Raw genomic sequence first — 12,904 nt, 5'->3', positions numbered from 1 at the left:
TCCTGATATCTCGTTTTCTTCACAAAATGTCTGTTCAAGCTGTTTAAGTTGTTTAAAGCCAACCTTGATATTAAATAGTGCAGACTTCTCTTCAAGGCTACCTTGGATAAAAATCGACTAGACAATGCTTAAATAGCTTTTGTTTGTTTTTAAATTAAGCTAATCCTGTTGATTCATTTCAGTTTATAAATGGTTGATTGGAGTTGGTGAAATTTTGCATTATGTTGGTTCTGAGAATAAAAAGTCTTGCACAAACACAAAAACAAACAATGACACTGTGTTGGGGGAATGACCCAGATTCAGATCCTGCTCCATGCCAACTTTTCAACAGGCTAAAACTCACAGCTGTGCCAATGTGAAAGCTGCCTCTAACTATGTAAAAGAGAAATGAAAATTCAGATTCAGAGAGTCAGATTTTACAGGAGACTCAAAAATCCAGGAAGTATTCCTCCTGGGTGTTAAACACTGATTATCTACATCAGGATTCCCTAGAAGGTGAGACCTGCAGCTTCTTATTTGAACTTGTTAAATTGCAGCGTGGCTGTTATCTCACAGTTAGAGAGTCTTACAAATAAGTGTTTTCTAACTAAATGTTGTGCACACGGTTTGTTGGCTTTGCTGCCGATGGTGCGTCTGCTGTGATGGGCTGATTGGAGCAGCAGCCACACTCCGCTGTCCATTGTGGCGCAATGCACATTGCAGAACACGTTGCAGAGCCGAGAATTATGAAACAGAGTTTCATAAATACTCTGAAACTCTGCTTTTAATGTCAGTACATTAACATGGTGCCTCCTTTCCTGTATGCAGATTTCCAGATGTGGTAAAAGAGGGCCATGTCCTGTAGACCACGCTTCCCAGGGAGGCAGAAAAAAAAATCTGTCTTGAAATTAGACCACTGTCTTTAGAATAGTTAAATAGCATAGCTGGGCAAATGGTTATTTGTATCGCTGGATATGATCAGCTGTGTTTAAAGAGGAAAATAGGCTAAACGTCCTAAATTTGGTTAGTTGAAATTCATAATTATTCTATTATCACATTGACAGCAGTAATAACAGTTCACCAGGCCTCAGAGTATCTAGAACTACTCTGGTTTCTGAATTACTATCATAGAGATGTTCTATTTCCACAAATCCTTTGCTGGTAGAATATTTAATATGCTCCCATATGTTTATAAGTAGTTCAAAGTTTATGGTTGCTGTTTATTTTCCCTTCTTCTTTAGTAGAATTAGGAGAGTGACAATATATTCACTGAAAAACTCTCTTTATTCTCTAAATAAGGTGTTTTATGGTGTTCCTGTCTTGTTAGACGGTTTTTAATTAAACAGTTTATATACATACATAGCGGGGAACTGGTAACTCTGTCTATCCGGTGCGGGTTATACAATATTATAAGAAGCCTGGAGAGCTTATCAGAAACGGACAGCCAATTAAAGGTTTACTGTTTTGAATTTCAGTGGATCACATAGCAGCTGCAAAATGCTCCTTTTTGGTAACTGCACCTGATGGGTGTGGTTTGAGTCAGGAAACATATTTTATTAAAAGAAAAAAACCCTCAGCTGCCTGGAAGATTGCCTGAACTCTCCAACAGCCATGGCAATCATTTCAGTGTATTAGATTCTTGTCATGAGGCTGCTAGGCTACAAAATAAACTTTTGCAAGCACCAACTGATTTAGAACATGAAATGGAGACTTTGCATGAACCCCTCCTTTGCTAAATCTGTTCATTTGGATTTCCTTGTTTTTCTGTTTAACCATAGTTTAGCTTGCTTGGGTCGATTAACCATGGTTATCCATGTAGCTGCTTCCTATTTTTTAATGAATATTCGACACAGACAAAGTAGATTAGTACAATTCTAGTGTTGGAGGATGCTTTAGTGATTTGTTTTCTTTGTTTGGCAGTAGCTAATCGTATAGGATGCCAAGCTGACATAGGAAGGAAGTCCAGGAAACGACTGTCTGTTTCTGGCCACGGTACCAAGACAGGCTCTGCAGTGAATCCAATGAAGATTGTTTTTTATGAGTGTATTAAGAGAAAGGAAAAGAGGATGGCAGATAAGTCTACCAAGATAGCTCGGTTGAAAACAAGGCGGACCACCCATGTGATAATGGATGCGATTATGGTTTTTTAGTAATCATTAAAAAATACTTGTGTTTGTGAAGTTGCTGTATAAGTTTACAGTTGTGTGCCTAACCTGACCTCTTTTCCGCGACACTCATTAGTTTGGTTGACGTCATAAATTTCTTTCAGAATGCATATGTGCAAGAAGGCGCCTCTGTCTGTGTGACTTAGCTTTCGAATTTTTTTCCAAGGTGGAATTCTGCCGAAGCAGCAGGGTGTTTTTTAAAGACAGCGTCCTCATTTGAACTCTCTCTTTTAGGTCCTCCCTTTTTTTCTCTCCTCTCTTTTACATGTATTCACCAACTCCGCCCACAAGATCTGATATTGCATCGTGCTCTTCCTCCTTCTCAAATTTCACGAGAGACAGAATAGAAAAGAAAGTATAAAGTGTATGAAGAAAATGCTCTGACTCTGTCCATCTTGTGTCTAATATTTATGTACATCACCAGAATTCCTTCCAATTGGGCTTTATTTCTCACTCCTACTAGGAGGAGTGATATTTTGTAAGGCATCTACAAAGATCTACCAAACGTTATTCACTTGCATTACTTAATGCAGTCCATAAGAAAGACCTGAGATGAGCCTCATCTCCGTGACACGTAAATCAAAGTCTTATTTTTTTAAGAAGCCAATTTAACAAGTACTGTTTCTTCCTGTTTAGCAAGTACTAATTGAGATTAATCTTCTAAAGCACAATTATGCATGATAGACGGAGTTGTTTGCCGCCTTTTCTACAAAAGTGTCAGATAATCTTAAATCTGAATAGGCAAATTTCTGGAAAATAATAGGTCAGGAAATAGCCTGATCTGTAGATTATAAACACATTATACTATGTTTGCAATATTTTTCTTCTATCCCTACATTTTCTATGATTTAATCCTTATTTTGGTACATTATGCGTGCCAGGATACATTAAACTTTAATTAAACATTAAAGTTGCGGGTCATGGAAGATGGTTTAAAAATCATCCTTCAGTTGTGACATCAGCAAACCACTTCATCAGTCACAGATGTACCAGATTTTTCTTAATTTATTTTTTTAATCACTATATCTAGTGAGATATTTCTCTATATTTAATCACTTACTCCTGTGTGAGTTCAGACATATTGGCCTGTTCACTCATTTTAAATGACTGACTCATCTGGCATCCTGGCTGAACAGCATTGTGTCCAGTGAACACCATAGCAGGATTAATGATTAGCCAGTCACCACCAGCATGGGCAAGACACACAGGCTGTTTATAAAGACATTCTGCAGACTAAACTGTTACATTGCTGCTAGCGGTGCATACACACTAGTAACTAGAGCAGTGTGTCTTTGTGGATATTTAGGGCAGATGAAGAGGTAAAACAGAAGAAAAGCTGGTAGTAGCAATATTTCTAAATCCCCAGTCTTGCTTCCAGTTTTAATGCTAGAGCTTAAAGTCTTTTCAAAATGTCAGTTAAATGTTTGAAACAACCGAATGACGATTGAAAACAAATGTTTGTGCCATTTGACATATTAACAATGGATTTGTTTTGGCTGCTGTACATAATCATCTTGATCCGTCGATGTAAGTAACTGCTTCCCTACGGTCTTAAAAGCACCCAAAACTCAACTTGCATCACATTAGCAGCTTCCTCAATAATGAGAAAACAGGTTATTGGTGAATCAAGTGTAATTTCCTTGTTTATCTCTCTCCTGGGATGCGGTTGATGTTGGCTGGATTCCTACTCTTATTAAATTCAGAAAGCGTTTGATGGTGTTCTAAATCTACTCCGAATAAAATTAAAGGTCTTCAGTACTGTAAAACCGAATGTGTATTCGTACTGTGCTGTGACTACACATGTCTGGGCTGAGGTTTAAAGAAAAACAAAGTTTTGTTTTTTTGTCCTTTTGTGCATGTGTGTAAAGCCGTGGGCACCATAATAAGGAATGCTGATTTTTATTTTTTATTTTTTTTGTATATATGTGTGTCTGCTGGAGCCCAGCCCAGTTATGTAAGAAAATAATAAAAATTATGGTTGCCTGTGTATAAGATGCTCTGTCAGTTGTGGGAGCGTTGCCTGGCACTGACAGCTGGGGCCTGAAGGTTGATATAGTGTGAGTCTGCTGTCATCTCTTTATTGACTAGCCCCGCAGGCTTGAGTTATTATAGTTATTCATCAGCAACAGGCTGTTCTGCCCTGCTTGCCATGGAGCTTTTCCACTTTGTAACAGTATTAAACACACAGTGCCAATAAATACCCACATGCATCCTCAGCTCTGTCTCTGCATCTTGTGGAGATAAACGTTTTAATATGCGCTTCATAACTAGTTTGGCAATGGTACACAGAAACCCTGATTCCCTCTGAATATTTATCACCTACCTAACCTTGTTTATGACACTCAAGCCCATTGCATCAGTTGGTTTCCTAAATCAGCTGGACTATTTTTTTTTCTCACAAAAATGGCACAAACATGAGTTTATGGTGCGTTTTCATAGAACTGCAGGTTGATACTCATAGTGATTATATCACTCATAGTGATTATATAGAATGCCAAGATGGCATATGTGGGTCTGATTTTTAATTATTGTTGGAAAACAATGTGTTTACAAAAGAATATAAGCAGCTTAAGACTGTTAGGATGATAGTTGGTTGTAGCGACAGGAAAAAGGATGTGAAATATCTGTGTGACATCTAAGAACTCCAGCGAGTCTGGATGTTATTCAGACTTTTATTTTATTGAAATCTTGGGTATACTTGTTTAATTTCTGTGGCGTGTATTGGAATGACTGCTTTTTAGTGTCTACAACAAAAATAAAAAAGGCATCACGACTGCCTTGCATGGTTGCAAAATTACCTGTTTGATGGCTTTGTATGTGCTTGTTTGTGTCAATAAAGATATAATAATCAGCGACACACTTGAATCTCTCAAGTCTTAATATGTGTCTCTATCCAGAGATGGACAATCCAGAGGCTAGAGTAACAGAGGTCCACGCGCTAGTGCACCGGCTACCAGAGAAGAACAGACAGATGCTGGAGCTGCTGGTGAAGCACCTGGCCAAGTAAGTGGAAAAATTGCACACATGGGACAAGAGGTGTAACTGCATTATACGCTGTTCATTTCTAAAGCAGTTTAACACTGTGTAGTGTTATTAGCATTAGCGACTCCATTTAAATTGCTATAATGCTTCTTTGCTTAATTGCTGTCCAAAAGAATTAATGCTCAGCGTAATCTGTTGACCACATGCGCTAATGCTGTGTGTACTGAAAATAGAAACCCATCCGCTAACCACTAGGCGAAATCTATTTCTGGACTTGGGCCTTTAAAAAGAAAGACGAGCTAGTGGCCGGATGCAGGTATTTCTGTCAGTACCAAGAAGAGTTAATCAGACCTTATTCTCAGTGTCTAGTTTACAATTGGATTAAAAGTGGTTAAAAGGTTAAGAAATTGCACATATATTTTTTTATGTAATGTAATTTTAAACTTTACTTGTTTCTGATGCCAATCCCGACTTTCCCAGCAAGATTAGCGCTCGACTTTAAGTTCACCCACCTAGTAAAACCCCTTGTCACAATTTAGACTTTTGCTTCAATGCTTTAGATGCTGCTGTACTGTACACATGCAGTGGTGCTTTGTATTGTACAGGTGAGAGAAATTGTGAATAAAACCCATTGTCTTTCTGCAGGTCACATTCTGCAAGTTGCTGTAACACATAAGCAGAGATAGCATGATACCGCTAGCTTAAGTCTACTTATTTCTCCAAAGCACCCAACTTGCTTTGTGTTTTCAGTGTAAACCCGCATCTAAGCCCCCATGGCTTTATCTGGCTTTTCTTCAACAGCAACAGCATGATACAATCTGTGGTAATGAGGACATAAGCCGCATTTAAACCACATGTAGGTGAACGCATTTGCAGAGAGTTCCGAGGACATGTTACCTGGGTTTAGTGGATTACAGCTGCCAATAGCTATTATCATCACAGGCTTATAGGTAGAGGCTGGATCGCACTGTAGCTCAGCTCTCTGTGTCATTTTGTTCATGTATGATTTAAGATTTATTGCATTGTTCAGTGTATACAATGAGGTTTGTAATGGTTGAGATTTAATGAGAGCGTAAGTGTAAGCCAAATGTATTATTATGTCACAATCAGGTTTAACATATTCTCCCTCATTATGATTTTCCTGCTTTAATGCCATTTTTTTGGACTGCTTAGGCAATGTGCCGATCTATCTTGACTGAGCTCTTACATTTTATATGAGTTTCTTATTTTTTTTAATTTTTTTGTAACCTGTGTTGTTTGGCAGCTTTTGAAATCAGGATTGTGCTCTGAATGCAGTGAAAACACATTTGCTTTTCCTGTAAGCTCTATAAAGTCTCTGCAGGCTCCTCCTGTTCATTTGTTTCTTTTGTCTGTTTGTTTATTCATATATGTTAGTGTTACTTCTGTTATTATACACAGGAGAAAAAAAATAGGAGTTGCTTCTCCTGAAAATGGGTAAAATAAGTGAGGCTGTATATTTAGGTAATAATTATGTGAGTGATGCGTCATGTGAGACTTTGTTAATGTAAGAAAAAAACTGTCAGGAACTGTAGCTTCAAATCGTGTCAAGTTCCACGTTTCTAATTTGGATTTACTGTGTCGCCCTTTTCTTTGCGTAACCTTAATAGTGTGGCCAGTCACCATCAACAAAACCTCATGACCATTGCCAATCTGGGTGTAGTCTTTGGACCAACTCTGCTCCGCCCACAGGAGGAGACTGTTGCAGCCATCATGGACATTAAATTCCAGAACATTGTTGTGGAGATCCTCATAGAGCACCATGAGAGGGTAAGATGATGCATAACCTTAATGAGTAGCATAACTGCAGAGAGATTAAATGCACCCGTTACACAGACATTGTGTATTTATACAGACACATAGACAAACACACACAGCTCAAGTTGGCACTCCTCAGTCTTTTGACTTTCCCAGACTACTGCTGTATCTACTGGAATGTGTGAAAATATAGTAAAAGAAAGCAAAAATCTTTAACACGCTTGTCTCACCATAATGAAGAAGCATGTACAGTGTCACAGGCGATTAACACAGCCTGCAATAACAAACTAAAAAGCATATTTGAAAACTAATAGACTTATGTAATCGGTTCGAGGAAGGCGGCGGTAAAAAAAAAAAATTACTGCCTGTGTTTATTTTTATCACGTCGTGGGGATTTTACTTTCCTGACTGTACTTAAAGTGGAAGGAAATTTCAGTAATGCCATGATCACTGCCACAAATCTCAGACTAGACCCAGCAATGTCCCCTGTTGTTAAATCTCTACATGTGTAATTACTCTCATTTAAAAGACGTTTCACACGCAGCTGCAAGCAGCTTTGTTGCAGTGTTCTGTAATTGCAATGGTTGAAGCTCTGCTGCAAAATAAAAAAAATCCAGGAACTAATATTCAGTGTAATGCTTCTGCTCACAAATGAATTAATGTCTGTCCTCAACGTAATGGGCAAGGGCGGTGAATTATTGTTTGCTTTTATATCACTGGAATCAAATTTAAATTTGCCAAAGCACTATTTACATATTTATGCACTGTGCTGTTTCTTAGTTTGTATTTAATTCTGATTGTCTTGTTTGTGCAGATATTCAGAGACATGCCGAATTCTTCTTTGTCCAACACGCAGCTGAAAACGCCCAGGAGGAGGAGCACAGACAGCAAAACTCCTTCCTGCAGCGAAAGGCCACTCACGCTTTTCCACACCCCGACACATTCCCACAAGGGTAAGCTGAAGGACATGACCTCATGCAAATGATATATTTATTTATTTTAGGATTTCTTTATTTAATTTTTGGTTTTTTTAAAAGCATCTGTTTGTTTGCATTAAAACATAGACAACACAGGTATACCAAACAAACCGAACAACAAACAGAACAATTCCTAATCCTAATTCCTTCAGCCACCTACTAAAGGGAGGAAGTTTGTCAGACATGCAGGATTGCAGCGGAATTTTCCTTGCTAACAGCTTTGATAAGTAAACCTCATAATGATCTTTCGTACTCTTGAATAAAGCACCCAAAATAATGCTGTAAGGGGGGGCTCCCTATTAAAAGCCTTGGTGAAAAACAAAAAAAGTGACCCCTAAAGGTCAGTAATCTGTTACATTAAATAAGAATGCAAGGTTTTTACCTCTCAGCTGTAAAAGGCTGTTGGAGTATTTTCGTCACACCGCCAGGTGAGCGGAAGAACGGGTGGCTTTGACACCAGAGTTTGTGAATATGATAACCCAGGAACGATTCAACGTAGGATTTTCAAACTAATACCATAAGTGCATCTACTAAAAATCTCAGATGAGAGTGGTTGCCAGTTTTTCTAAATAGTTCAAACCATTTTTATGAAATGAGAAAGCCCCAAGGAATACATCACTCACACATTTACTCTTACAGGTGAGAAAAGGAACAGTGTTGGCAACGCCACAGCTGCTGACCTGCAACACTCGGTGTCCTCGTCTGCTAACTGTAACAGCAGCAGCAGCAGTAGCAGCAGCAGCAGCCAAGGTCGAACCCCGAGACACAGCCTGACAAGCAATGATGGCGAGCAGGACAGCCGGCAGAACCGGCCCACATCACTGTGAGTAGGACAGCATTACGAAATAAGGTTAACCCAAGTAGTTTCTAACAGATGCACCAGCATAAATATGTGCACTCGATTTAAACATTAAAATGGCACAGTGGTGTGGTGGTTTGCACTGTCACCTCACAGCAAGAGTGTCCTTGATTCGAATGCACTGGAGAGCTGGGACGTTTCTGTGTGGAGTATGCATCTTTCATAAGGGACTCTGGCTCAATCCCACAGTCCAAAAGCATGCTTCTCAGGCTAACTGATGATTCTAAATCGGCAGTAGATGTGAGCGACCTGGGTGTACGCAGCCTCTCGCCCTGTGACAGCTGTGATGGACTTGTTTTGTTCACTGAAAGCATCTATGAGTTGGTGATTTACATAAAATTAACAAGAATTTTAAGAAGAAAATTAAGGTAGTAAAGATAACTTATCAGTCTAATGGTTTTTTAAAGGGTATTTTGAACATATTAATATATGAGGTACAGCAGATAAAGCTCTGTGCACAAATATGAAAACATTTAACTTCAAATATACATACAAACTAATATCTATTTTCCCTTATCTGATCATCAACATCCTGTGCACAAATTGTCGCTGCTGCAAGTTCCTCTACTCTAAAAGATCCAAAAGAAAACAACCACTCTAATCAATTAAGTTTAAGCATATAAATCCCAAAGGATTCTGGTGAAGTTCTGCAGCTGTCTACTTCTCCTGAATGAATAAAATTTAAAAATAGCTGCTGCATAATCTAGCCAAGCAGGTTTTGATACAATGAAAAAGCATAAATGGTACTTGATATTTGTCATGCTGTGCAAAAGCTGAGTTTTTTTCTTTCTTTCATGATCTGTTGCAAAGCAGCATGACAAAAGTGGCAAACGTACATCCAGTCATAAACCCCTTTCTTCACTGACGAGAGGGTGACATGCAGCAGATGACATGTCCCACGTGGAGTCGATGCACCTTAAATCCAACTTCTAAAAGATTGTGACTTTGGTTTTTTTCAGTGCACTTTTAGTTTAAAACTCAATGTATGGCATTAAAAAGTTGGTATGGTAATAAGTGTCTCAGATTTACCTCTCACAGTGTGTTCGCTTGTCAGATTATCTTGTCTGATTGTCAGTTTAAGAACTGAAACCAGCTGAGATAAAAATATTATCACAGGGCTGACTGAACCTGTCTCCTGCTGAAAATAACCATGTTTTTATGTAAACGTTAAATCTGGAACTCACAGAGACAAAGGTTGGCCAGGCATATGGTCTGACACACAAATGTACAGGAACACAAACAATATCTTCTGTCTGTCATCCTGATATTATTTTATGGTGTTTGTTGTTAACATACACCTAGTTATAAAGACTGCAGGCCCAGTCTGTCACCAATAATTGTTTCTCCTTCTCTTCCACTGATACTGCCACTCATTCTCCTTTATTATCTCCCACGGCTTGGAATTCATTTTTTAATTTTCTCAACAGCATGTTACTGTTCCACCCAGCCTTTGTTTATCAACTTTGTTATTTGTGTGAGTTCTGTGTCAATTTTGCATCTTCAATCTGAACTTTGATTAATGTTAGAAATGAACGGCGATCAGTACTGTAAGGTTTCCTTCATCAAACAACAAAAATACTTTTGGCTGCTGATTACTTGAGTATGGCTGTGGACTGTAACAGAACAGAAACATACCTCCTGCCCTTGTTGATGATGTTGTTCCTGGGATTCACTGGAGCCACTTGCCTAGCTTGGGAGTCACTGTACCTAGTGCTTCTATTCAGAATCAGAATACTTTATTGATCCCTGGGGGAAATTATTTTTTGTTACAGTGCTCCATTTTAAACCAACATTAAGACAAGACAGACAATACGCTAACTAAGAATAGTACAATATATACATATATATACATACATACATACATAAGTCACTTATAAATAAATATTTGGAAAAGAAACATGTGTAGTTGTAGCAGCAAACAGTGTGTTAAGTGGATGCGTTGTACAGGGAGATGGCCACAGGCAGGAATGATTTCCTGTGTCGTTCAGTGGTGCTTTTCGGTAATCTCAGTCTCTCACTGAACGAGCTCCTGTGACTGACCAACATGTCATGGAGTGGGTGGGAGGTGTTATCCAACATTGTCTTTATCTTGGACAGCATCCGCCTCTCCGACACCACCTTGAGGGAGTCCAGCTCCATCCCCACAACATTGCTGGCCTTACGGATCAGTTTATTAAGTCTGTTGGCATCTGCGACCCTCAGCCTGCTCCCCCAGCATGCAACAGCATAGAGGATCGCACTGGCCACCACAGACTCATAGAAAATCCTCAGCATTTTCTGGCAGATGTTGAAGGACCTCAGTCGCCTCAAAAAATAGAGACGACTCTGGCCCTTCCTGTAAAGTGCTGTGGTGTTTTTAGCCCAGTCCAGTTTATTGTCAATGTGTACTCCAAGGTATTTATAGTCCTCCACAATGTCAACACTGACCCCCTGGATTGAAACAGGGGTCAAGTGTTTCCTGGTCTTCCTGAAGTCCACGATCAGTTCCTTGGTCTTTGCCACGTTGAGCTGCAGATGATTCTGCTCACACCACGTGACAAAGGAGTCGACCACAGCCCGGTACTCTGTCTCATCATCCCTGCTGATGCATCCAACCACCGCAGAGTCATCAGAAAACTTCTGAAGATGGCAGGTCTCTGTGCAGTGGCTGAAGTCTGTGGTGTCTGTGGTGTAGAGGGTGAAGAGGAAGGGGGAGAGGACAGTCCCCTGTCCTCTCCCCCTTCCTCTTACCACTGGGACCACTTGTTAAGTCAAATTGTTGAATGTTGTCATTGTGTTTCTTAAATTTGTAAAGTCTCAGTTCAAGCAGTAGGATCAAAGAGATTCCTTTGATCCTGACCACCTCTCCAGCCACTCTGTGCTGGGGGAGGTTTTATTGTAGATACATCTTATCTGAAAGATCTGTTTCTTTTGTTGTAAGCTTCCTGCTTTTATGACCCTTTTGGTGAGCAGGAGGTCACACAAACGCACCCCCATGACACACACACACACACACACACACACACACACACACGAGTTCTTGCGCACACACACACACACACACACACACACACACACACACACACACACACATAGTGCCTTGTCTTAGAACCATTGGGGGGGTTTACGGTGGGAGGTGCTTGTGCTGTGATGTGTATTGTAAAATAAAAAGGCTACGAGGGGAGCTGCTCTTTGAAGGATTTGGGCTAGAGACAGGTGAGGAGCATTGCTCCACTGCCTGGTTCTGACCAAAGCTCTCCCTCGTTAGCGAGTAAAAGACCGGTTGAAGATGTTCTGTCTTGTTTTCGTTCTTCATGAGGAATAAGTCTCTAAACTAGCGGGGCCTGTGGAAACATAGACTCAACACCACTGTTACCTTCACCCTCCACATCTTCTCTGACCCCTTGGTACTTCTGCAGCTTCCTTCTTCTTGATGTTGCTGTCATTCAGAACTGTTACATCTATCACTACGGCCGTCTTCCTCTGTTTGTCTACCACCACTATGTCTGGTTGGATAGCCATCACCGTTTTGTCTCTCTTTATCTGGACGTCCCACAGGATCGTATCTCGGTCATTTTTCACCACCCTTGGGGGCGTCTTCCATTTTGACCTCAGGACTTCCAGGCCATACTCGCCACAGATGTTTCTGTACACTATGCCGGCCACTTGGTTATGGAGTTCCATGTATGCCCTGCCAGCTAACATCTTACACCCTGCTGTTATGTGCTGGATTGTCTCAGGGCCATCTTTACACAGCCTGCACCTGAGGTCTTGCCTGATGTGATAGACCCCAGCCCAGCGCTTATTCCTGTGCTGCCATGATTACTGCCTCTGTGCTGTCTTTCAGTCCAGCTTTGTCCAGCCACTGGTAGGACTTTTGGAGGTCAGCCACTTCCTCGGTCTGCTGGTGGTACAGATAGGGGTCTATCCTTCCATGATGGATCCTCCTTATCCTCTTCTTTCTTGGGTTTCTGCTGCCTGAGGTATTCACTGAGTATGCGGTCGGTTGGAGCCATCCTTATGATGTATTTGAAGTATTTTCCTGTTTCTTATGGTATGCTTATATTTGGCTTAAATGCTATCTTTACTAATCACAATAGATCAATCAGTAAAAAAACAAAATAAATTAAAAAAAATCATCTTTATATCTTTAATACTAATATTACTGAAAGCATTTTTTTTTTCAA

The 12,904-nt window shown here is 40.0% G+C and overlaps 1 protein-coding gene across 2 annotated transcripts in view; it reads left to right on the top strand.

Annotated features, from left to right (window-relative positions):
• Window positions 1-12,904, top strand: part of LOC113031220 (rho GTPase-activating protein 26) — an 83,498-nt gene that overhangs the window by 58,490 nt on the left and 12,104 nt on the right. For both annotated transcript variants that reach the window (XM_026183206.2, XM_026183205.2), the window contains exons 18-21: window positions 5,042-5,147; window positions 6,755-6,914; window positions 7,717-7,855; window positions 8,519-8,702. In XM_026183206.2, the coding sequence (XP_026038991.2) occupies window positions 5,042-5,147; window positions 6,755-6,914; window positions 7,717-7,855; window positions 8,519-8,702 (589 nt within the window). The remainder of the gene's footprint in view (window positions 1-5,041; window positions 5,148-6,754; window positions 6,915-7,716; window positions 7,856-8,518; window positions 8,703-12,904) is intronic.

The sequence above is a fragment of the Astatotilapia calliptera genome, chromosome 10 (assembly GCF_964374335.1).
Source record: "Astatotilapia calliptera chromosome 10, fAstCal68.1, whole genome shotgun sequence".
Lineage (NCBI taxonomy): Eukaryota > Metazoa > Chordata > Actinopteri > Cichliformes > Cichlidae > Astatotilapia > Astatotilapia calliptera.
Note: the sequence above shows the minus strand (reverse complement) of the source record. Positions and strands in the feature narration are given on the sequence as shown.